The sequence below is a fragment of the Piliocolobus tephrosceles genome, chromosome 1 (assembly GCF_002776525.5).
Source record: "Piliocolobus tephrosceles isolate RC106 chromosome 1, ASM277652v3, whole genome shotgun sequence".
In the NCBI taxonomy this organism is placed as follows: Eukaryota; Metazoa; Chordata; class Mammalia; order Primates; family Cercopithecidae; genus Piliocolobus; species Piliocolobus tephrosceles.
In genome coordinates, this window is record NC_045434.1 from 112086113 (window position 1) to 112112479 (window position 26367).

General features: G+C 40.6%; 1 protein-coding gene across 5 annotated transcripts in view; it reads left to right on the forward strand.

Annotated features, from left to right (window-relative positions):
• Positions 1-655: 655 nt before the first annotated feature.
• WDR47 (WD repeat domain 47) overlaps positions 656-26367 on the forward strand; it is a 51544-nt gene continuing 25832 nt past the window's right edge. For 2 of the 5 annotated variants that reach the window (XM_026448561.1, XM_026448563.1), the window contains exons 1-6: positions 656-820; positions 6780-6863; positions 10368-10452; positions 12570-13372; positions 19415-19541; positions 21404-21582. In XM_026448561.1, coding sequence (XP_026304346.1) covers positions 663-820; positions 6780-6863; positions 10368-10452; positions 12570-13372; positions 19415-19541; positions 21404-21582 — 1436 coding nt within the window. In that variant the 5' untranslated portion in view covers positions 656-662. Of the gene's footprint in view, positions 821-6779; positions 6864-10365; positions 10453-12569; positions 13373-19414; positions 19542-21403; positions 21583-26367 lie in introns of those variants that run through there. The other 3 variants (XM_026448562.1, XM_026448564.1, XM_023196253.1) reach the window with 2 other exon arrangements.

Consider the following 26367-nt stretch of genomic DNA (forward strand, 5'->3'; position numbering starts at 1 on the left):
CCTGGCCTAAAGTTGCACATCTTAACTAACCTTGTTTTGTTTGGCTCCACTGTACTGACCAGGTATCATTTAGGTATTGCTGCTAGGCTAAAGCTTCTTAAGGCAAGGCCAATGTCTGCTGAGTACAGAACGGTGTCTGTCACAGAGAAAAGGCATTAAGTACTTATTGAGTGAAGTATTAGAGCATACCTGGGACAGTGTATTTGGGACATAGCTAAACATGGTCTGGTTATTAATGACTTTTTAAAATATTCTTTATTATGGAAAATTTTAAACATGTAGGAGTAGACAGGATTATATAATAAACCCTCATTTACCTATCACCCTGATTCAGTAACCATGATCATTCTTGTTTCATCTTTATCTCTTTCCACTCTTCTGTTCTATTATTTTCATGTAAATCACAAACTTTATATCATTTAATCTGTAATTATTCCAATATGTATCTCAAAAATAAGGACTTTAAAAAATCATGGCCATACCATTGTCACACATTAAAGAATGACTTGGTTTTGATAAATACTAAGTTAACTTCACTTCAGAATATGTGTACTAAAGATTCCCAGTAAACCTGTTATGTGTAGTTTCCAGGCAGTTAAACTTAGAAACAAATCAATAGGATTAGCTTTATTGTTTTTCTGTTTCATATTTAGGCTATCAATATGACGGCTGAGGAAACAGTGAATGTAAAAGAGGTTGAAATCATTAAGCTAATTTTGGACTTCCTGAATTCAAAGAAGCTTCACATTAGTATGCTGGCCCTGGAGAAGGAAAGTGGAGTCATAAATGGCCTGTTTTCAGATGATATGCTTTTCCTGAGGTATGATTTCATTATACTGTGAAGTTTGTAGCTCCTTCAAAGAGATGTTAAGTATTAATAAGGTAATATATTTAATACAGATAGAACTTTATAATCATGAAAAGGCTATGTAAGTGTAATTTAAAAAAATATTTTAAAAATAGAACATTTACAAAATAGGCCGGGCATGGTGGCTCACGCCTGTAATCCCAGCACTTTGGGAGGCTGAGGCAGGCGGATCATTTGAGGTCAGGAGTTTGAGACCAGCCTGGCCAACATGGTGAAATCCCACCTGTACTACAAATATAAAAATTAACTGGGCGTGGTGGCGCATGCCTGTATTCCCAGCTACTCGGGAGGCTGTAGTCCCAGCTACTTGGGAGGCTGAAGCAGGAGAATCACTTGAACCGGGGAGGCGGAGATTGCAGTGAGCTGAGATGGCACTGCTGCACTCCAGCCTGGGCAGCAGAGTGAGACTCCATCTCAAAAATACAAAAATAAAAAAAAGAACATTTACAAAATAATGCTTTCTGTAGAATGTTTTCAGTAGTAAGACCCAGAGGTCTGTTAAAAAGAACAAGAGTCACAACTCCATTGTGGTTGTGGTGTCATAATAAAAGATATTTGACTGAGAAAATCAGAGACTTTGAAAAGGTAAAGAAAATGTTTCTGAAATACCATTTTTTGGCCATAGAAATAAAATGTGTTCATTGTAGAAAATATAGCAAGATAAATGAAAGAAAAATTACCCCACCACCCAGACATAATATTGTTCTTATTCCTTGCTGTTTTCGTTCTTAGAGTGTAATTTCTGTGCATCTTTTTTTTGCATCTATTAAAAATTACAGTTCTGTTGTGTTTGTAATTTAGAATCGTGCCTTATGTATTAACATCACACGGTTTCTCTGTGTGATTACAAATTCATATTTAAAAAATCTTCAGGCCGGACATGGTGACTCATGTCTGTAATCCTAGCCATTTGGGAGTCTGCAGATCACCCGAGGTCAGGAGTTTGAGACCAGACTGGCCAACGTAATGAAACCCCATCTCTACTAAAAATACAAAAATTAGCCGCATGTGGTGGTGCATGCCTCTAGTCCCAGCTACTCGGGAGGCTGAGGCAGGAAAATCACTTGAGCCCGAGAGGTGGAGGTTGCAGTGAGCCATGATGGTGCTACTGTACTCTAGCATGGGCGACAGAGCGAGACTAAATAAATAAATAAATTATAAATAAATAATAAATTAAAAAAGTCCAGGCGTGGTGGCTCATGCCTGTAATCCCAGCACTTTGGGAGGCTGAGGTGGGTATTTTACCTAAGTAAGATCAGCAGTTCAAGACCATCCTGGCTAACACAGTGAAACCCCGTGTCTACTAAAAATACAAAAAATTAGCTGGGCATGGTGGCAGTCACCTGTAGTCCCAGCTACTCTGGAGGCCGAGGCAGGAGAATGGCGTGAACCTGGGAGGCGGAGCTTGCAGTGGGCTGAGATTGCACCACTGCACTCCAGCTTGGGTGACAGAGCGAGACTCCATCTCAAAAAAAAAAAAACCAAAAAAAACCAAAACACTGAAATTAGCTGGACATGGTGGTGCGTGCCTGTAATTCCAGCTACAAATAAAAATTTCCAGTTTACTTAATTTCCTAAATGGTTCCCCTAATTTTACACAATTGTTCCCAATTTATCTTAAATAATTGGTCTACAGAACATCTTTTATACATGAGTGTTTTTTTTTTTTAATTTTTTAATTTTTTTTATTTTTTGAGATAGAGTCTTGCTTTGTCGCCCAGGCTGGGGTGCTGTGGTGTGATCTCAGCTCACTGCAACCTCCACCTCCTGGGTTCAAGTGATTCTCTTGCCTTAGCCTCCCAAGTAGCTGGGACAACAGGTGCACACCACCACGTCTGGCTAATTTTTGTATTTTCAGTAGAAGCAAGGTTTCACCATGTTGGCAAGGCTGGTCTTGAACTCCTGACCTCAAGTGATCTGCCTGTTTTGGTCTCCCAAAGTGATGGGATTACAGACCTGAGCCAATGCACCCGGCTGAGACTTTTTCTATATATTGGATTATTTTCTTAGGACAAGATTCTTAGAGGTGGAATTGCAAGGCAAAGTGAAGTAACATGTTTGCCAAAATGGAAAGCTAAATATATTCTAGTTTGAATTGGATAGAAACAGAAAATCCCAAATTTGCAGGCAGAAATGTATTCTATTTTTATGAGATACCAAATATCCTTGACAAGAAGTACAGATTTTTGGACATGTGGCATTTTGTGATTTGGAAAGCCTTAAGAAATGAAGTGTTCCTCCCAGGAGGCGGAGGTTTCAGTGAGCTGAGATGGTACCATTGCACTCCAGCCTGGGCGACAAGAAGGAAACTCCATCTCAAAAAAAAAAAAAAAAAAGAAATGAAGTATTCCTAACTTAAGGAACTACTCAACAACAACAACAACAACAACAACAACAACAAAGCTTTATTATATTAGGGGAATCTATTTAAACTTGTTACACTTCCCTATATTTTGTGTTGTGAATATCATCCAGCCCCAGAGAGCTTAGTTTTTAGCGTAGTATTTTTTTAAGCACTGTCTTTCAAGCATTAATACTCCTAGAATTTAACAGTGGCTGCTCTCAAGTACCCTCCTGCTTGATTTACGATGAAATTTTACTGGTCTTAGATGAAATGCTAAGAATAATAAAATAGTAGGTTTTTCATTAAACTAAATATGTTCAGCCGGGTGTGGTGGCTCACACCTGTAATCCCAGCACTTTGGGAGGCCGAGGTGGGTGGATCACGAGGTCAGGAGATCGAGACCATCCTGGCTAAAATGGTGAAACTCCGTCTCTACTAAAAATACAAGAAATTAGCTGGGCGTGGGGGCAGGTGCCTGTAGTCCCAGCTACTCGGGAGGCTGAGGCAGGAGAATGGCGTGAACCTGGGAGGTGAAGCTTGCAGTGAGCCGAGGTCGTGCCACTGCACTCCAGCCTGGGCAACAGAGCAAGACTCTGTCTCAAAAAACAAACAAGCAAACAAATAAGTATGTTCATCTTAAAGGGCTGGCCTTTGAAATTATGTCCTTTCTTTTTAAATATTGAAATTCACCTTTATAAAATGATTATGATATGCTGTGATTGCTTTATTTTTATTTTAAAAATTTCCTTTTTTTTTTTTTTTGAGATGGAGTCTCACTCTGTCGCCTAGGTTGGAGTGCAGTGGCGGGATCTTGGCTCACTGCAAGCTCCGCCTCCTGGGCTCATGCCATTCTCCTACCTCAGCCTCCTGAGTAGCTGGGACTACAGGCGCCTGCCATCGTGCCCAGCTAATTTTTTGTATTTTTAGTAGAGACGGAGTTTCACCATGTTAGCCAGGATGGTCTTGATCTCCTCACCTCGCGATCTGCCCACCTCAGCCTCCCAAAGTGCTGGGATTACAGGTGTGAGCCACCACGCCCGGCCTAAAAAATTTCTTTACTTTAAAATTTTTTTATGGAGATGGGCTATTGCTACATTGCCCTTGGCTGGTCTTGAACTCCTGACCTCAAATGATCCTCCCTTCTTGGCCTCCCAAAGTGCTGGGATTTACAGGCGTGAGCCACTGTGCCCATCCTGCTTTTATTAATATTTCTTCTTTGCAGAATATTGTTAATCCTGTGTAGGTCTTCCTGCCCATCCTTCCCATTTAAAATTTATCTGTTCTAAAACGTTCAAAAATAGGGAAATTGCCATTGTAAAAGAAAAGAGATAAGAATGCCTTGTAACTTTTGGATATTCCCATAGACCATTAAAAGTAGGATGAAACTTGTTCTTATTCCTTGCTGTTTTCATTCTCAGTGTAAACGTTATTGTTAGATTTCTCAAAGCTGTAGATTTCACATAGAATTTACAATATAGAGCAGAGTTTCTCAGCCTTGGCACTGCTAGCATCTGGGCCAGATAATTCTTTGTTATGGAGGGTTGTCCCTTGTTGTAGGATATTTAACAGCATCCCCAACTAGATCCCAGTAGCTCCACCCACTAGATCCCAGTAGTATCCCCAGTTGTGACTACCAAAAATGTCTTTAGATGTTGCCAAATGTCCTGACGGTGTGCAAAATCACCCCCAGTTGAGATGGGTTTTCACCATGTTGCCTCAGCCTCCTAACATGTTGGGATTACAGGTGTGAGCCACCATTCCCGGCTTTTTTTTTTTTTGAGATGGAGTCTCACTCTGTCACCCAGGCTGGACTGCAGTGGTGCTACTTTGGCTCTCTGCAACTTCTGCCTCCTGGGTTCCATTGATTCTCTCTGCCGGAGCTTCCCAAGTAAGCTGGGATTACAGGCACCTGTAATTTTTGTATTTTTAGTAGAGACGGGGTTTCGCCATGTTGGCCAGTCTGGTCTTGAGCTCCTGACCTCAGGTGATATGCCCGCCTTGGCCTCCCAAAGTGCTGGGATTACAGACATGAGCCACCATGCCTGGCCCACTCCCAGCTTTTAAAATTCTTTTTCCTTTTTTTTTGAAACAGGGTCTTGCTATGTCACCTAGGCTGCCAGGCTGGAGTGGAGTGGCATGACCATGGTCACTGCAGCCATGACCTTCTTGACTCAAGCGATCATCCCACCTCAGCCTTCTGAATAGCTGGGACTACAGGCATGTACCACCATGCCCAGCTAATTTTTAAATTTTTTGTAGAGATGGGGTTTTGCATATTGCCCAGGCTAGTCTTGAACTCCTGGGCTCAAGTGATCACCTGTTCTTTCTTTTTTTGTGTGTTTTTTTGAGACAGTGTCTCACTCTGTTGCCCAGGCTGGAGTGCAGTGGCACAGTCTCAGCTCACTGCAGCCTTGACATGTGGGCTCAAGTGATCCTCCCACCTCAGCCTCCCGAGTCGCTGGGACCACAGGCATGCACCACTATGCCTGGCTAATTTTTGTATTTTTTGTAGAGACAGGGTTTCGCCATGTTTCTCAGGCTGGTTTCGAACTCCTTAGCTCAAGTGAATTGCTTACCTTAGCTTCCTAAAGTGCTGGGACCACAGACATGAGCCACTGTGCCCAGCCACTTGTTCTTAAAGTAATGTATAATAGCTTTAAAACTGTAAGATGAATATGGAAATATAGGAACTTTTAGACTTAGTCCAATTTTTTTTTTTTGAGACAAGAGTCTTGCTTTTGTTGCCTAGGCTGGAGTGAAGTGGTGCGATCTTGGCTCACTGCAACCTCCGCTGCCCAGGTTCAAGTTTCTCCTGCCTCAACCTCCCGAGTAGCTGGGATTACAGGCGCCTGCCACCATGGCCAGCTAATTTTTGTACTTTTGGTAGAGGACAGGGTTTCGCCATGTTGTCCAGGGTGGTCTCAAACTCCTGACCTCAGGTTATCTGCCCGCCTTGGTCTCCCAAAGTGCTGGGATTACAGGCGTGAGCCACCACGCCCAGTGTGTCCAATGTTTTTACGTAGGTCAAAAACCACATATACGTTAGTATGAGTGGTTGTAGATTCACACATTCTTCTCATATAGTGTATGTCGTTACAAGTAAGTTATGAAAAATTTAGGCTAGGCGAGGTGACTCATGCCTGTAATCCCAGCACTTTGAGAGGCAGAGGTGGGTGGATCACCTGAGGTCAGGAGCTTGAGACCAGCCTGGCCAACATGGTGAAACCCTGTGTCTACTAAAAACACAAAAAAATTAGTGGGGCATAGTGGTGCGAGCCCATAGTCCCAGCTCCTCCGGTGGCTGAGGCAGGAGAATTGCTTGAACACAGGAGACGGAGGTTGTAGTGAGCCGAGATCGTGCCATTGCACTCCAGCCTGGGCAACAGAGAGACACACTGTCTCAAAAAAAAAAAAGTTATGAAACATTTGTTTGAGGAATCAAATAAAATGTTAATCTCATTATGTGCTTTATGAAGTTTGAATGCTGTTTTGTCATCTATTCTGCTTTTAATTAGTATAACCTGAATTTGGTGACATACTTTTTTTTTTTTTTTTTTTTAAATTCAGGCAGCTAATTCTTGATGGTCAATGGGACGAAGTTCTTCAGTTCATTCAGCCTCTAGAATGTATGGAAAAATTTGACAAAAAAAGGTAAGATTTTATTTAAAGTTTTTAGTGTCTCATCATTGGTAGAAGCTTAGCAAAACAATGAACAAAATTTTTTATTTTTATTTTTCTTTCTCCACTGGCTTTGAGCAGAGAGTAAACAAACTGATCTCTCTCTGTCATCCAGGCTAGAGTGTGGTGGCATGATCACAGCTCACTGCAGCCTTGGTCTCCTGGGCTCAAGCAATCCTCCCACCTCAGCCTCTGAAGTAGCTGGGACTACAGGCGTGTGCCATCAGCCTAGCTAATTTTTGTAGTTTTTTAGACTTGGGGTTTCACCACGTTGCCCCAGCTTCCCCTTTGTTCTTTTGGATTATTTTAAGTTGATTTAATGTTGACTGACCTTTCTTCTGCTATTAGCAATCTGATGATAAATTGTGAATTTTTTTAAGACAGGTTCTTGTTCTACCACCGGGCTAATGTGTGGTGGCATGTGTGTGGCACTGCAGTTTCAAATTCCACAGTGAATTTTTCACTTAGAATATTATGCTTTTCATTTTCAAATTTGTATAATTTTTTTGTAAGTTTTTCCATCTGTTCGTTCATTATGATTATATTTTTCTTTAGGTCCTTCAGCATACTGAGAGTAGCTGCTTGTTTGCTTGTTTGGTAATTTGGACTTGTGCTTATATCAGGCTCAGTCTCTAATGAGTGCCTTTTCTCTTAACTGGGAGTCACTTTTTGTTTTTTTTTTAACTATATCTAATTATTTTGTAAATGTAATCTGCACATTGTAGCTTCACTCTTGAGGTTCTGAATTCTGTTCTCTTCCTACATAAAAAGTTTGATTTTTATACAGGCAATTATTTAACTTAGGTAGCTTCAAAATGCAAACTCTTTCTCTCCTCTTATGGATACCAGCCAAAATCTCTGCTCAGTTCTTTGGCCTTTCATCTGTTTTCTCCAGACTCCTTGGAGTCTCCCTTGCATCTTTACAGTTTAGGGGATAGCCAGGGATTTGGGTACCTAAGTTTATACAATATATTTTGGTATGTTTCCTACTGTGACTCCCTCCTTTTTTTAGATCTTCCTCTCATTTTTTAGCTGATCTGGCAGTACCAAACTTTTTTTTGAGACAAGGTCTCATTCTGTTGCCCAGACTGGAGTGCAGTGGTATGAACACAACTCACTCTAGCCTTGACTTCCTGGGCTCAAGTGATTTGCCTGCTTCAGACTCCTGTGTGGCTGGGACCACAGGCATGTGTCACCCCGCTAGGCTAATTTTTAGATTTTTTGTAGAGACCAGGTCTCACTTTGTTGCCCAGGCTGGTCTTGAACTTCTGGGCTCAAACAATCCTCCTGCCTTGGCCTCTCAAAGCACTAGGATTACAAGTATGAGTCACTTTGCTCAGTCAGTACCAGACTCTTCAAGCCACAGCATTCTGTTTGAGTTCTAGCTCACACTGTGTGAACTGGGGAGTGCCCTCAACTGGAAAGCCTTATGCCCTTGAATCTGACCTCTGAAATTTCAGTGATTTTATTTTTATTTTATTTTATTTTTTTTGAGACGGAGTCTCACTCTGTCGCCCAGGCTGGAGTGCAGTGGCACGATCTTGGTTTATTGCAACCTTCGCTTCCCGGGTTCAGGCAATTCTCCTGCCTCAGCCTCCTGAGTAGCTGGGACCACAGGTGTGCACCACTATGCCCAGCTAATTTTTGTATTTTTAGAGATGGGGTTTCACTGTGTTGGCCAGGCTGGTCTCGAACTCCTGACCTCATGATCCACCCGCCTTGGCCTCCCAAAGTGCTGGGATTACAGGCTTGAGCCAATGCACCCGGCAAATTTCTCTTTTTTTAAGGGTTGACTTCCCTCTAATTGTGCCAGCTTTTCAAATGCATTCAAAATAGTCATTTTTTGAGGCCAGGCATGGTGACTCACACCTGTAATCCCAGCACTTTGGAAGGCCAAGGCAGGCGGATCAGCTGAGGTCAGGAGTTGGAGACCAGCCTGGCCAAGATGGCGAAATCCTGTCTCTACAAAAATTGGCTGGGTGTGGTGGCACATGGTTGTAATCCTGGCTACTTGGGAGGCTGAGGCAGGAGAATCGCTTGAACCTGGGAGGCAGAGGTTGCAGTGAGCCGAGATTGTGCCACTGCACTCCAGCCTGGGCGACAGAGCAGGACTGTGTCTCAATCAGTCAATCCATAAACGAATAAATAAAATAGTCATTTTTTGTATTTTATGTAGGATTTATTGTTGTTATATGCAGAAAGTTAGCCAGATACAAGTTACTCTATCATTATCAGAAGTTGAACCTCTTGTTATTTTTTGATTTGCTGTTCAGACCATGCTACTTGATATTTCCTTGCGTTTGTACATTCTTATCTGGAATATTAATCCTTTCCCCATCTCCTGCCTTTACCTGGTACAGTTCTGATTGTCTTCTGAGAGTCAGTTATTATGTCTTTTTTTTTTTTTTTAACTTTCCACCCCTTTTGTACAATTGGTTTCATACTTCTTTGAGACCTTGCTGAACTCTGTGAATATTTCATATAATTTATTAGGTGACCCTCTTTTTAAAGACAGGGGTTTTGTTTTATTAGACACAATTTGCTACTACAACAGTGGCTGAAAGAATGACTGAAGGTTCATTATTTTTTTCTTTCCAGACTTAGAAACACTTTTTCTATAAATTGCTTTGGGCAATAAAGCTTTTGATTCTTAGACAACTTAGGTAGACTCTTTGCTATCCCTTCCCTCACTGAAAAATTCTTGTTAAACAGCTTTAAGTTGGTACCAGGTACAGTGGCTGATACTTGTAATCCAAGCACTTTGGGAGGCTGAGGCAGGAGAATTGCTTGAAGCCAGGAATTTGAGATCAATCTGAGCAACAAAGTGAGACCCAGTCTCTACGAAACAATTTTAAAAATTGGCCGGGTGCTGTGACACACAATTGTAGTCCTAGCTGCTTGGGAGGCTGAGGCAGGAGGATTGCTTGGGCCAAAGTTTGAGACTCTTGTCTCTATTAAAAAAAAAAAACTCTAAGTCTCTATTTTGTAACGTTTTAGAAATGTTTATTTTCTCCTACCCTTTCAGTCCCATGTTTTATTAGACTTTTCTCATATTTAAAAAGAAAATATTTAATCTTTCTACAATGTATATGTATATAAAAATGTAACATACCCCATAAATATGTACTATTATTTGTCAATGAAAATTTTTTTAATAAAGAAAAAACAATGTAAGGTAAACAAAACATTTTGGATATAAGACTTTTTGATATACTATTAGGTAACATTTGATATCTTCTATAAAAATTGGATTTTTGTTTACAATTAATATTGGAAATAGAAATTCATTCTCTGAGTGTTAAATTATGATTACTTGTGACTGAACTTTCTTCAGTTATGGCTTCAATATGATAAGAAGCCTTGTAAATTATTTGATTATTTGAATAATTTTCTTAAAGCAAAAGTGCTTACAGAGTAACTTCTAAATATATTTGACATCAAACATTGGAAAAATTAATGTTTCATTTTTTTCCACAGGTTTCGTTATATTATCCTGAAGCAGAAGTTTTTAGAAGCTTTATGTGTTAACAATGCAATGTCAGCAGAAGATGAGCCCCAGCATGTAAGATTTTTATTCCTGAAGGTTTGCGCCCTAGTCTTGTTTTCAGTCATAAGTATTTTAGTCACTAAAACGAAGGATTAGCATCACAAGTTTTCAAAGTTTTTATGAGCTGGGATGGGGCAAGATCTGGTGTTTTGCAGGTGTAGTATTTTCAATCTGTAGCGCTTCTAAACTTGTTCCATGGTTTAAGCCAAGATATATAAATAGCTGGCTAACTGAAGCGTGTGTGCATCTCTCTTGTTTAAGGTAAGTCAGCAATAGCCAAAGTTTGACTTGATGACTCTTCATCATTTCTTCTTTTTTTAATCCCAGTAGTGGGTTGGTTATGTTTATTTCCTTTTTCTCTGTCTTTTCCGCATTTTCTTTGATCCAGAGATAGTTTTTTTGCTGAAATGTTTATTTTCATGATTATTTAAATTTAATGAAATTAAATTCATTTTGATTAGGAAAGTGACTTTTAAAGATTCAGTGTTAATACTAAAACCGAGAAAATTTTTATTAAGTTCTAGTAACTGTTAACTGAAGTAAAGTGTCTAAGTCCATTTGAGCTTCTATAACAAAATATCATAAACTGGGGGGCTGGTAAACAATAGAATTTTATTTCTCACAGTTCTGGTAGCTGTAAAGTCCAAGATCAAGGTACCAGCAGATTCATTGTCTGGTGAGGGCTTGTGCTCTGGTTCATGGATGGTGCCTTCTAGCTGTGTTTTTCACCTGGTTAAAGAGGCTAGCTAGCTCTCTGGGGTCTCTTATATGGGCACTAATCTAATTCATGAGGGCTGAGCACTTAAAACCTAGTCACCTCCCAAAGGCCCGGCTTTTCTAATACCTTTACCTTGTGGGGTTAGGATTTCAACATAGGAATTTTAGGGAGGCACAAACATTCAGACTGTGGCAAAAACCAAAGGATTTTACAGTGGAGACTTTCAGATAGAGAAATATTTGCCAGACAATGATGTTCAAAAGTGAAAAGAACACTGGAACATGAGTTAGGAGACCTATTTTTTATTCTGTCTTCACCACTAATCAACTGAATTACCTTGGTAAATGCGTACCCTGACTTTTCCCATATGTAAGATATGGAGGCTGGACCAGGTGAGTGCTGAAGTTCCTTACATCATTAAAAGCTTGTGATTCAAAGACAATATCCACTATACAAATTATTATAATTTGTCTCCCAGCTAAGCTTCCTTTTTGGTCTGTCTGGATTGTTTTGTAGTACGTCAACTGTAGGCTTTCCCTTTCCTTTTTTTTTGAGGCAGAGTCTCGTACTGTCGCCCAGGCTGGAGTGCAATGGTGCGATCTTGGCTCACTGCAACCTCAACCTCCCAGGTTCAAGTAATTCTCCTGCCTCAGCCTCCAGAGTAGCTGGGATTACAGGCACTTGCTACCACGCCCAGCTAATATTTTGTATTTTTATTAGAAACAGGGTTTCACTATGTTGGCCAGGCTGGTCTCGAACTCCTGACCTCATGATCTGCCTGCCTTGGCCTCCCAGATTGTTGGGATTACAGGTGCGAGCCACCGTGCTCAGCTCCGTTTTCTTGACTCTCTATCCCCACACAATTTTGCTCTAAGGTAAGTTAGGACTAACAGAATGGCTCTTTTGCCTTTTGGGTAAGCTGGAATAATAGCAGGGTTTATAAACAATTGAATATTGGCATGCTTCAATTTTTATTTCTAGAAAAATTATTCTTACCCTTAAAGAATTGTATATTTGAGAGCTGGGTGCAGTGTGGCACACCTGTGGTCCCAGCTACTTTAGAGGCTAATGATCACTTGAGCCCAGGAGTTCAAGGCTGTAGTGCACTATATTTGTGTGTATGAATAACCCCTGCACTCCAGCATGGGCAGAAGAGTGAGATCCCGTCTTAAGCCTGAATTATAATAGAACAGTGTTTTTATAGATAAAAGTTTAATGTGCTAATTAACCAAATTTTTTATTATTTTTATTTTAGTTGTGAAAACATTTTGGTTCCTGTCTTCAAAGCTGTTGCATATCCTACAGATTATATGAGTATTCTGTGGCAATATAATTTATTCTTTGTACTCTTGTTTTCATATTTCACAGCATGTTTTTTATAGTGATTATTTGATCATTTATATTTTTCTTACAGCTGGAATTTACCATGCAAGAAGCTGTGCAATGTTTACATGCTCTAGAAGAATACTGTCCTTCTAAAGATGACTATAGTAAGCTCTGTTTGCTTTTGACTTTGCCTCGTCTGACCAATCATGCCGAGTTTAAGGACTGGAATCCCAGTACCGCACGAGTTCACTGTTTTGAAGAGGCTTGTGTCATGGTTGCAGAATTCATCCCTGCTGATAGGAAGCTAAGTGAAGCTGGTTTTAAAGCTAGTAACAATCGTTTATTTCAGCTTGTAATGAAAGGCCTACTTTATGAATGCTGTGTAGAATTTTGTCAGAGTAAAGCAACTGGAGAAGAAATTACAGAAAGCGAAGTGCTTCTTGGCATCGACCTCTTATGTGGTAATGGTTGTGATGACTTGGATCTGAGTTTACTGTCATGGCTTCAGAATCTTCCATCTTCTGTCTTCTCTTGTGCTTTTGAACAGAAAATGCTTAATATTCATGTTGACAAACTTCTGAAACCTACAAAAGCTGCATATGCTGATCTTTTGACTCCTCTTATCAGCAAACTCTCTCCTTATCCATCATCCCCAATGAGAAGACCTCAATCAGCTGATGCCTATATGACCCGCTCTTTGAATCCTGCTTTAGATGGCCTCACCTGTGGACTAACCAGTCATGATAAGAGAATTTCAGACCTTGGAAACAAAACTTCTCCAATGTCACACTCCTTTGCTAACTTCCATTATCCAGGGGTACAAAACCTCAGTAGAAGTCTCATGCTTGAGAATACAGAATGTCACAGTATTTATGAAGAATCCCCTGAGCGGTAAGCATTTGCTTATAAAAATTAGGAAATCTTAGGCCGGGTGTGGTGGCTCATGCCTGTAATCCCAGCACTGTGGGAGGCCAAGATGGGCAGATCACACGGTCAGGAGATCGAGACCATCCTGGCTTACATGGTGAAACCCCATCTCTACTAAAAATACAAAAAATGAGCCAGGCATGGTGGCGGGCGCCTGTAGTCCTAGCTACTTGGGAGGCTGAGGCAGGAGAATGGCGTGAATCCAGGAGGCGGAGCTTGCAGTGAGCTGAGCTCGCGCCACTGCACTCCAGCCTGGGTGACAGAGCGAGACTCTGTCTCAAAAAAAAAAAAAAAAAAAATTAGGAAATCTTCAGAAGTTTGAGATAATCTAATTATAGTGTATATATGTTTTATTTTCTTTGAGACAGGGTCTGGCTCTGTCACCCAAGCTGGAGTGCAGTGGAACAATCTCCCAGGTTAAAATCAGCCTCCTTAGTAGCTGGGACTACCAGCACACACCACCATACTTGGCTAATTTTTGTATATTTGATAGAGACGGGGTTTTGCAGTGTTGCCCAGGCTGGTCTCAAACTCCTGGACTCAAGCGAAGCAATCATCCCGCCTCGGCCTCCTAAAGTTCTGGGATTACAGGTGTGAACCGCCATGCCCAGGAGTGTGTATGTTTTCCTAATGTTCAGGTCATTTTAGTTGAAAGTTAGTCCTTAATACTTTAGTAAGCGTTTAAAATTTTTGATAATTAAAATTATATAAGAAAAATCTTCATTTTTGTATCTTATTCTTTTGCTTATTCTTATTACACATAAATGTAATATATGTGCTGTGAAGAAAATTTGGAAAATATAGAAGAGTAATAGTATGAGAATTAAAATCCCACACAATCTCATACTTAGATGGACCAGTCTTTTTTTCTCTGAGTACTGTTTTTTTTTTTTTTTTTTGAGATGGAGTTTTGCTCTTGTCACTCAGGCTGGAGTGCAGTGGCACCCTGCGTCTCCCAGGTTCAAGTAATTCTCCTGCCTCAGCCTCCCGAGTAGCTGGGATTACGGGTACCTGCCACCATGCCCAACTAATTTTTGTATTTTTAGTAGAGACAGGGTTTTACCATGTTGGCCAGGCTGGTCATGAACTCCTGATCTCAGCTGATCCACCCACCTCGGCCTCCTAAAGTGCTAGGATTACAGGTGTGAGCCGTTGCGCCCGGCTATCTGAATATATTTTTAAAAATTGGGAATGTATTATGTAGATTTTCACGTAATCTGCTTTTTCCACTTGAAAGATCATGACTATTTTCCATATTCTTGAAGATTTCTTGATATCAACGATTAATCATAAGTATGCAGTATTTCATTGTATGACTGTATCACAAATTTAACTCCTTATTGTATAGATTTAACTCCTTATCCTTAAGGATACCAGATTGTTTCTACTTTTTTTCTGCTGTACATAGTAGTGTGGAGAACAACCAGAACTTAAAACTCTATAATTATTTCCACTTACTTTATTTAGTAATTTTTATACACATGAAGGAAATAAGTGTTAAAGCCACCATTCAGTTTTTCCTTCAAACCTGGCAAGAAATAGTAAACTCCTGATCAACAGTTATTTATTTCAGGGTTAGGAAACTTTCTGCCTCATTTTTCCAGGAAACCCATGAGTATGTATGGATGGTTTTCTGTAACTTAGAGTTGGCACAATGAAGTATTAGTGTTGACTTCAATACATTTATTCCATGAAAGAGATAAAAATGAAACCTTTTCACATTACGTAGGATAGTTGGAGCCATTCTTTGCAGAGGAAGGAGCAGTGGACTCAGAATTTCTGTTTCTAATTATAGCAAGTGAGCTGGGTATGGTGACTCAGGCTTGTAATGCCAGCACTCTGGAAGGCCGAGGCGGTGGATCACTTGAGGTCAGGAGGTCAAGACTAGCTTGTCCAACATGGTAAAACCCCGTCTCTACTAAAAATGCAAAAATTAGCTGGGCATGGTGGCACATGGCTGCAGTCCCAGCTACTTAGGAGGCTGACGCAGGAGAATCGCTTGAACCTGGGAAGTGGAGGTTGCGGTGAGCCTAGATTACACCACTGCACTCCCGCCTGGGCGACAGAGTGAGATTCTGTCTCAAGAAATAATAGTAATTAGAGCAAGTGGAGATCCTTAGTTAAAGCTTAAGAAATACAGGGTAAGGCTGGGCACGGTGGCTCAAGCCTGTAATCCCAGCACTTTGGGAGGCTGAGGTGGCTGGATCACCTGAGGTCAGAAGTTTGAGACCAGCCTGGCCAACATGGTGAAACCCCGTCTCTACTAAAAATACAAAAAAATTAGCTGGTGCATGCCTGTAATCCCAGCTACTTGGAAGGCCAAGGCAGGAGAATTGCTTGAGCCCGGGAGGCAGAAGTTGCAGTGAGCAGAGATCGCACCATTGCACTCCAGCCTAGGCGTCAGAGTGCGACTCCATCTCAAAAAAAGAAAAAAGAAATATAGGATAAATGTATAGGGAAGCCTTTTCTATTAAGTTGCTCTGAGATTATAGAGGAGAGGGTTGTGATATTTTCTTTCATGTTCTTTAGAGAGGAGAATCTAACTTGAATCAGTTAAGTGAGGGACTTCCTAAAGAGTAGGTTAACTTTTTTTTTTCTTTTTTTTGAGACGGAGTCTCACTCTGTTGCCCAGGCTAGAGTGCAGCGGCGCAGTCTAGGCTCACTGCAACCTCTGCCTCCTGGGTTCAAGTGATTCTCCTGCCTCAGCCTCTCAAGTAGCTGGGATTACAGGTGCCTGCCACTGTGCCTGGCTAATTTTTGTATTTTTAGTAGAGACGAGGTTTCACCATCTTGGCTAGGCTGATCTCGAACTCCTGACCTCATGATCTGCCCACCTCGGACTCCCAAAGTGCTGGGATTACAGGCATGAGCCACTGCGCCCGGCCTGAACATAGTCTTTAAAGTCAGACATAGGTCTGAACAATAGCTTTGCCATTTACTGGCTGTGTGACCTTGGGAAAGTTACCTAATCTCTCTAAGCCTCAGTTATCTTCTCTATGTAATAAAGCGTTGACTTGCAAAATAAGGTAAAGCTTCTAGTAGAGTGGCAAGCATGTGATTGGTACTCAGGGAATATAAATTTCTTCCCTTCAGAGCTCATAGCTTTGGTAAGGATAGTGTGTCAAAAAGGACTACTAATGAAATGCTATGAGAGAGTTACTGTCCTGTGGATAAAGTATAAAAATTTACTTTGGAACAAATGTACTTATTTTTAAATATATTTTAGATGTAATTTAAAAAATATTGGGACAGGTATGGTGACTCACACCTGTAATCCCAGCACTTTGGGAGGCTGAGGTGGGAGGATTGCTGAGGCTAGGAGTTTGAGACCAGGTTGGGCAATATAGCGAGACCCCATCTCTATTTATTGTTTTGTTAAATATATATATAAGTTCAATTAGACCAATTATGCTAAGTATGCAACATGAGGAGTACTACTTGAAATACTTGAAGTCAGTATCTTTTTTTCTTTTCTTTAAGTGAGTATGCATTTAAAATATATTTCAGGCTGGGCACGGTGGATCACTGGAACCCAGGAGTTCAGGACCATCCTGGACAACATGGTGAAAACTTGTCTCTACAGAAAAACACAAACATATTAGCCAAGCATGGTGGTGTGTGCCTATAGTCACAGCTACTTGGGAGGCTGAGGTGGGAGGATCAATTGAGCCCAAGAGGTTGAAGCTGCAGTGAGCCTTGATTGTACCACTGTACTCCAGCCTGGGTGACAGCAAGATATCCTATCTCAAAAAAAAAATTTTTTTTTTTTTTTTTGTGATTACTATGTGCTAACACCATGCTACAATGTGATTGAACTACTATGGTGAACAAGAAGATAAAACATGAAAGAAAGGGAGTGTGTAATATTTTATAAGGATACCCTTCCACTTGAACAGAGACACTTAAAATGGAGGAAGAGTCCTTTGAAATATGTAAGCTTGAAATGCATGTATTTCAGGCATGGACCAGCATTGGAATTGGAGTCTGATGACCTGAGTTCAAGTTCAAACTCTATTTTCTAGCTGTGCAATCTTAGGAAAATCACTTGTTTTTTGAGTCTGTTACCTCTCTGTGAAATGGGTCTTATAACCTGTTTCACAGGTTATTGTGCAAGTTAAATGAGATAATGCATATGGAAGTTCTGTATATGTTGCAAAATTAAATGAAATGTTACTTTTTGAAGGTTATTTTATTCTTTATACAGTTAATAGCTCTTACAAATTTTTCTTTGTGGGCATAAAAGGGGACTTCTTGTGGTCATTAGTAATTACAGCACAGCCTGGTAGCCAAAAAACTCCTCCTCAGTCTTTTTTTTTTTTTTTTTTGAGATGGAATCTAGCTCTTATTGCCCAGGCTGGACTGCAATGGCGCAATCTCAGCTCACCACAACCTCTGCCTCCCAGGTTCAAGTGATTCTCCTGCCTCAGCCTCCCAAGTAGCTGGGATTACAGGCATGCGCCACCATGCCCGGCTAATTTTGTATTTTTAGTAGAGACATGGTGTCTCCATGCTGGTCAGGCTGGTCTCGTACTCCTGACCTCAGGTGATCCGCCACCCTCGGCCTCCCAAAGTGTTGGGATTATAGGCGTGAGCCACTGTGCCTGGCCCAAAGAAAGTCTTCTAATAAAATCTCAAAAATTCTTAAAATTGTACAGAAACATATTAGAGGAAAAAATGTTTAGATAACAAAACTGTAAGTTTATAATTTATAAAGATAATTTAGGCATTATGTTATCCAACCTATTACTTGTATTCATCAGCCTATTTTAAGCCGAACCACAAAGAATATAAGTGAGTGTCCCAAGGCCACACAACTGATTTTATTTTTTATTTATTTTTAGTTTTTTTTTTTTTGAGGTCGGGTCTCACTCTGTCACCAGGCTAGAGTGCAGTGGCCTGATCTCGGTTCACTGCAACCTCTGTCTCCCTGGTTCAAGCGATTTATCTTGTCTCAGCCTCCCAAGTAGCTGGGACTACAGGCGCATACCACGCCCAGCTAATTTTTGTGTTTTTAATAGAGACGGGGTTTCACCATGTTGGCCAGGATGGTCTCGATCTCCTGACCTCGTAATCTGCCCACCTCAGCCTCCTAAAGTGCTGGGATTACAGGCGTAAGCCACTGTGCCTGGCCCACATAACTGATTTTAAACTGGAGACCTACTCTCACTCTTCCTGCCTAATAACCCAGTACTCCTCCATTAAGACCTTCCTATTTTTAAAAACCCTTTTTGTGGTATTTTTAAGAGAAGAAAGGAAAATAAAAAATCTATTTGTGTATAGTTTATACACAGGCTAAATATTCTTTTTTTATTTTTTGAGACAAGGTCTCACTCTCCACCCAGGCTGGAGTGCAGTGGCATGATCTTGACTCACTGTAACCTCTACCTCCTGGGATCAGGTGATCCTCCCACTTCAGCCTCCCAAGTAGCTGGGACCACAGGCGCCCCACCACACCCAACTAATTTTATTTTATTTTATTAAAGAGACTGGGCTTCGCCATGTTGCCCAGGTTGGTCTCAAACTTCCGAGCTCAAGCGAGTTGCCTGCCTTGGCCTCCCAAAGTGCTGGGATTACAGGCGTGAGCCACCGTGCCTGGCCTATTCATTTTTTAAAATTAAAATTTCTTGGCTGGGCTTGGTGACTCATGCTTGTAATCTCAGCGCTTTGGGAGGCTGGGGAGGGTGGATCGCTTGAGGTCAGGAGTTTGAGACCAGCCTGGCTAACATGGTGAAACTCCGTCTCTACTAAAAATACAAAAAATTAGGCAGGTGTGGTGGCAGGCACTTGTGATCCCAACTACTCTGGAGGCTGAGGCAGGAGAATTGCTTGAACCTGGGAGGTGGAGGTTATAGTGAGCGAAAATTACATCACTGTACTCTAGTCAGGGCTACAGAGAGAGACTCTGTCTCAAAAATAATAATAATAAAATAAAATTTCTCTAACTAAAATATATTTTCCTTTACTCCCCCCTCTGCCTTTTTGGTTTTTTTTGCACGTTTCTGGAAGAAGTGATACACCTGTTGATGCACAGAGGCCTATAGGCAGTGAAATCTTGGGCCAGAGTTCAGTTTCAGAAAAAGAGCCTGCAAATGGAGCACAGAATCCAGGACCAGCTAAACAAGAAAAAAATGAGGTAATATTTACTATACCTAGTGTTTTTCAGAGTTATTCTCTTTGAAAGAAGTAATAGAATTTACTTAGAATATAAAAAGAATTTTCTGATATTTGGGAGTAGGAAAGAATATACATAGATTTTCTTATTACTAGCTTACTTTCTCTCCTCTCTTCAACGAATATGTGATGTATTTTAGTTGCCATTGTGTATTCTGGAGCAATTTTAACAGGTGAATTTATTAACAATATAAAATATTACAGGTGACATTGCATGGTTTGCATGCTTTGTGACTCAAGTAATTGAGCTTACATTAAATATGGCTAGTTTACATTTTTAAGATATATTTTACTAATTATATTTAAGAATAAGAAATTAGACATTTTAAATATAGAATAAAACTTTTATCCAAGTCCAGGGTTCTAGATTATTTTTCTTTAGTGTTTTTGTGAGGAAATTTTATTGTGAAATAGGATATAAGTTTTATATAGGCTGGGTGTGGCAGCTCCTGCCTGTAGTCCTAGCACTTTGGGAGGCCGAGACAGGTGGATCACCTGAGCTCAGGAGTTCAAGACTGGCCTAAGCAACATGGTGAAACCCCATCTCTACTAAAAATACAAAAAATTAGTAGAGCGTGGTGGCACAGCTACCTGTAGTCCCAGCTACTCGGGAGGCTGAGGCAGGAGAATCGCTTGAACCTGGGAGGCAGAGGTTGCAGTGAGCCAACATTGCACCACTGCACCCCATCCTGGGCGACAGAGTGAGACTCTGTCTCAAACAAACAAACAAACAGGTTTATATACCATGCCATTTCTAAGGGGTTAAGTGGTTTTAATAAGCTAAATATGTTTTTTGTTTTCAACTAAGTATTAAGAATGTATTTATAGCAATGCAGGAAAAAAATTAAAATTAGAAAAAGAATGAAGTAGAAAAATTACTATTAAAAGTACATTGATATGCACCAAACAACAGAGCTTTAAAATATGCAAATATTGAGAGAGCTGAAGGAAGAAATAGTTTTGCAATAATAGTTGGAGACTTCAATACCCTACTTACAATGATGGATGAAATATCTAAGTAGAAGTTCAATAAGGATATAGAGGACTTGAACAATACTGTAAACCAACTAGACCTGACAGACATATATAAAACACTCCACTCAATAACAGCAGAATACATACCCTTCTCAAGTATACCTGGAACATTTTTTAGTACTAATTTAGGGCTATTGGTAATTGTGCTGCGATAAACATACACTTGCGGGTGTCTGTTTGATATCATGACTTATTTTCCTTTGAGTGGATACTCAGTGGGATTGCTGGATTGAATGGTAGGTCTAGCTCTTTAAGAAATCACCATACTGTTTTTTTCCATAGAGACTGTACTAATTTATATTCCCTCTAGCAATGTGTAAACATTCCCTTTTACCCCATCCATTCCAACATCTATTGTTTTTTAATGATGGCCATTCTGGCTGGGGTAAGTTGGTATCTCATTATGCTTATTAAATATTAATGCCATCCCACAGTATGGATATTTTTAAAGAAATGCCAGGTTTGCATTAGTCTTTATCTACATTCATATTCTCTGATCATGGCCCCCTTGTAAGCGTTATAATTTGTATTTTTATTTTGGGTTAGTCAGGGAACCAAGGCAACCATTCATTTCAGTCAGTCTGTTTCTGTGGAATAAAGCAAATTAACTGATCCACTTGAGTATTAAGACTCATACTGTTTTTCAAAGAGCAATACATTAAGTATTTTGTGATTGTTAAATATAGCTAATTGTATATTTTATTCAGCATTTATAAAAAGTACTGTTGAGTGAAGACATGTTCTGTCATAATTTGCTCAAATATGTATATTTTTTCTAATGTTTTTAAGCTTCGAGATTCAACAGAACAATTTCAAGAATATTATAGGCAAAGATTACGCTATCAACAGCATTTAGAACAGAAGGAGCAACAGCGGCAGATATACCAACAGATGTTGCTTGAAGGAGGCGTGAATCAGGAGGATGGTCCTGATCAGCAGCAGAATCTTACTGAACAGTTCCTTAATAGGTTGGTCTTCTAGTCACTTTTTAAAATATGGAGTTATTTGAAAGCTATTTAAAACATGTAATAACTGCTACTTTCTATGTATAGTTTGACATTTTAAGGCTTTTTAAGCATTTCAAGTAATGTGGAGTTACATAGTGCTTTCTAGTCACAGCATTCTGAGGGCTCATCTAGTTTCGTCCTTATTCCCTAAGCAACTAGAACAGAAGAGTGCAGAGGTTCAGTGCACAGGCTGAACCTGTGCACAGCCAACAGCCAGGTGGATTCAGCTGTCCCAGCGTAACTGAGAATCTAGGGGAAGTTACTCTAGTTCTTTTTATCTCTTTATCTGCTGCTTTTTTTTTTTTTTTTGGAGACAAGACTCTCTGTCGCCCAGACTGGAGTGCAGAGGTGCAATCTTGGCTCACTGCAGCCTCAACTTCCTGGGCTCAAGTGATCCTCCTGCTTCAGCCTCTTGAGTAGCTGGCATTACAGCACACACCACCACACCCACCTAATTTTTTTATGTTTTGTAGAGATGGGGTTTTGCCCTGTTGCCCAGGCTGGTCTCAAACTCCTGGCCTCAAGCAGTCCGTTCACCTTGGCCTCCCAAAGTGCAGGGATTACAGTCCCTGTGCTGGCCCTTATCTACTTCTTATTTCTTCTAACCTTCTTACAAGATTACCATGAGGATAAATAGAGTTAATCTGTGTGAAGTGCTTAGACCAGTATCTGGCACACTGTAAACACTGTGTTGTTAGCTGCTATTTTTATTGTTACTAAAGTGCTTAAATCTATACATTTTTTTGATTTGATATATTAAAATGATTGTTATAATTTCTGCCAGAACAATATGAACTACATTTATTGTTTTCAATTATAGGAGAAATACATACACACGTGTGTTTTTATTTTTTATTATTTTATTTAATTAATTTATTGATTTATTTATTCTTGAGATGGAGTTTTACTCTGTTGCCCAGGCTGGAGTGCAGTGGCGCGATCTTGACTCACTGCAGCCTCCGCCTCCTGGGTTCAAGCAGTTCTCCTGCCTCAGCCTCCCGAGTAGCTGGGATTACAGGCACACACCACCACACCTGACTAATTTTGTATTTTTTTAGTAGAAATGGAGTTTCATTGTATTGGGCAGGCTGGTCTTGAACTCCTGGGCTCAAGTGATCCGCCCATTCCCAAAGTGCTGGGATTACAGGCATGAGACACTGCACACCTGGTCTTATGTGTGTGTTTTTAGAATTCAATAAAATAATGTATATTTAAATAAGCAATGATTATTGGAAGATTAAGTGAATTAATATATACAAATGTGCTTACAACAGTTCTGGCACATAGGAAGTGTCCTATAAATGTTGGCTATCATCATGGTTACAATTAGGTAACTGTAATGGTGACTGTTAGCTCTTCACTTGATTCAACAATATTGGAAGTAATCTGCTTGACAACTCTGAGTGTTATGTAAGTCAATGAGCCTGAAATTGATCCTGTCTTCAAATCTTCACAAAGGGAGTGGGGTTTTTTTGGGGTTTTTTTTGTTCTTTTTTGAGATGGAGTCTCACTCTGTCACTCAGGCTGGAGTGCAGTAGCATGATCTAATCACGGCTTGCTGCAGCCTCTACTACCCTAGTTGAGGGGATTCTCCCATCTCAGCCTCCCAAAGTGCTGGGATTACAGGTGTGAGCCACCACACCTGGCCTTTTTTTTTGAGATGGAGTCTCGCTCTGTTGCTCAGACTGATGGTGGTGCCATCTGGGCTCACTGCAACCTCCGCCTCCCAGGTTCAAGTGATTCTCCTGCCTCAGCCCCCTGAGTAGCTGGGATTACAGATACGCACCACCACACCTGGCTAATTTTTGTATTTTTAGTAGAGGCATGATTTCACCATGTTGGTCAGGCTGGTCTCAATCTCCTGACCTAGTGATCTACCCGCCTCAGCCTCCCAAAGTGCTGGGATTACAGGTGTAAGGCACTGCGCCCACCCTTTTTGGTTTTTAAATAGAGATAGAGTCTTGCTGTGTCATCCCAGGCTGGAGTGCAGTGGTGTGATCATAGCTCACTATAACCGTGAACTCCTGGGCTCAAGCGCTCCTCCTGCCTTGGCCTCCCAAAGCTCTGAGATTACAGGCACGAGTCATTGTAGCCGGCTCACACAAGGATTGTTTAAACTGGTGGTCTCAAGAGTCTAAATAGGCCTCTGAACATCCAGTTTGGGTATCATTTTCTTATCACCTCTGATGAAGTCAGTGGCTTGTCAGAATTATTCTTATTTGATGAATTGCCATTTCTGATCTTTGGATGTTTTCTTCATAGCCATAAAAGTCATGGATATAATTTTAATTTCTGATCAACTTATTTTGCAGTAAGAGCAGATAATCTAGCAGTGAGAAGATGAAATGGCAAAGTTCTGTGACCCTCCTCCCCAATAGTGATTAGTGATATATGTCCTCAGAAAAAAAGCGAAATTATTCAGGAAGGTTCATCTTTCCTTTAAAGGCAATCATAAATAGAATTTAAATTCTTTTTTTTTTTTAATTTGAGGCAGGATCTCGCTCTGTTGCCCAGTCTGGAGTGCAGCAGTGTGGTCATGGCTCACTGCAGCCTCGACCTTCCACCTCTGGGGCTAAAGTGATCCTCCAGCCACCACAAACAGCTAATTTTTGTATTTTTTGTAGAGATGAAGTTTCTTCACCATGTTGCCCAGACTGATCTTGAACTCCTGAGCTCAGGCAATCCTCCTGCCTGGGCCTCCTAAAGTGCTGGGATTACAGGCGAGAACCACCATGTCTGGCCTAGAATTTAAATAATTTAAATTCTGTCTTGTAATTTAGGTTTATTTAGAGTATATTTATAGTTTTGATTTTGTTTTTGATATGGAGCCACTGTGCCCGGTCCATCCTAAATTTTTATATATTAGTTTCCCATAAATTTTCTGCGTTCTCTCTTTTTTTTTTTTTTTTTAATTGAGACGGAGTTTCGCTCTGTTGCCCAGGCTGGAGTGCAGTGGCGCGATCTCGGCTCACTGCAAGCTCTGCTTCCCAGGTTCACGCCATTCTCCCGCCTCAGCCTCCGGAGTAGCTGGGACTACAGGCGCCCGCCACCACGCCCGGCTAATTTCTTTTTTTTGTATTTTTAGTAGAGATGGGGTTTCACCGTGTTAGCCAGAATGGTCTCGATCTCCTGACCTTGTGATCCGCCCGCCTTGGCCTCCCAAAGTGCTGGGATTACAGGCTCATTGCTGGCCAGATATTTTTGTTTAATTATTTTTTCTAGACTCTTTAGTTTTATATATTTGAGCCTGTACTAGGACTTTAAGATACCTAATATCAAGGACAAATTGAATGGAGATAGGATCTGTAAATTAAAATGTGCTTTTTCCTCTTAATGTTTTATTCTTCCAAATCACTCTTGCTGCAGGTCATTATTTCCAGATTTAAGTTTCACTTCTTCCTTCTGAGGGGCATAGAAAGAAGAGAAATAAGTTGTGTTATACAATTAGATCTTACTGAAAAAATTATAGCATGATATTAATTTTATTGATAGTGCTATATCATTACTTTATACCTCTTGATCTTTTGTTTTTATTAATACTAATAATTGGCACCATTGATTTGACAGTTAATAGGCATATTCAGCCTCTTCCCCATCCCACCCCATTTTAAGAGAGTTCAAATGCTGTATTAACATTTTTTTTTTTTTTGAGGTGGAGTCTTGCTGTTTCCTAGGCTGGAGGGCAGTGGCGCGACCTTGGCTCACTGCAACCTCTGCCTCTCAGGTTCTGGCGATTCACCACCTCAGCCTCCCAGGTAGCCGGGACTACAGGCGCCCACCACCATGCCTGGCTAATTTTTGTATTTTTAGTAAAGATGAGGTTTCACTATGTTAGCCAGGCTGGTCTCAAACTCCCTACCTCAGGTGATCTGCCCGCCTCGGCCTCCCAAAGTGCTGGGATTACAGACATGAGCCACTGTGCCCGGCCTGTATTAGCATTTTAAATGCTTTTTATACTTAGCATTTTTCCGAAGTGTATTTGACCTCATATCCTTTTTTATGGGGAGTATAAAAAAGGTATATGTACATTTCACAAGAAATGTGTTTCACAGAACACAATTTGAGAAATGCTACTTAATTACAATTTTTAACTGATACATATTTAGTAAAGGCTAACAGTTCCTCTAATAATATTGAGCTGCTTTTTTGTAAGTATTTTTTAAGCCTTAAAAATATACATCCACAATGTTTAATGTAGGAAAATTTAAAAATACCATGAGCCACAATACCTCTCAATAATTGTACTCCCTGTGTTAGTCCTTTCTTATATTGAATCTCAGCCGGAGAAAGTGATGCTGGGCTAGTTTTGGGTCTAAATCTTCGTTCCTCTCTCTCTCTCTTCTCTCCTCTCTTCTCTCCCCTCCCCTTCCCTTCTCTCCCCTCCCCTCCCCTCCCCTCCTCTCCCCTCTTCCGCCCTCTCCTATCCTTTCCCTTCCCTTCCTTTCCTTTCCTTCTTCCTTTCCTTTCCTTTTTTTTGTTTTCTCTTTTCTTTTCTTTTCCCCTCCCTCCCTCCCTTCCTTCCTTCTTTCCTTTTTTTTCTTTTTCTTTCTTTCTTTTTTTTTTTCTGAGACAGGATCTTACTTTGTTGCCCAGGCAGGATCACGGCCCTTTGCAGCCTTGACCTCCTGGGCCCAGGCAATCCTTCCACCTCAGCTTTCCAAGTAGCTAGGACCATAGGCGTGTACCACCATGTCTGGCTACATTTTTCTTTTTCTTTTTTTTTTTGGTAGAGACAGGGTCTCCCTC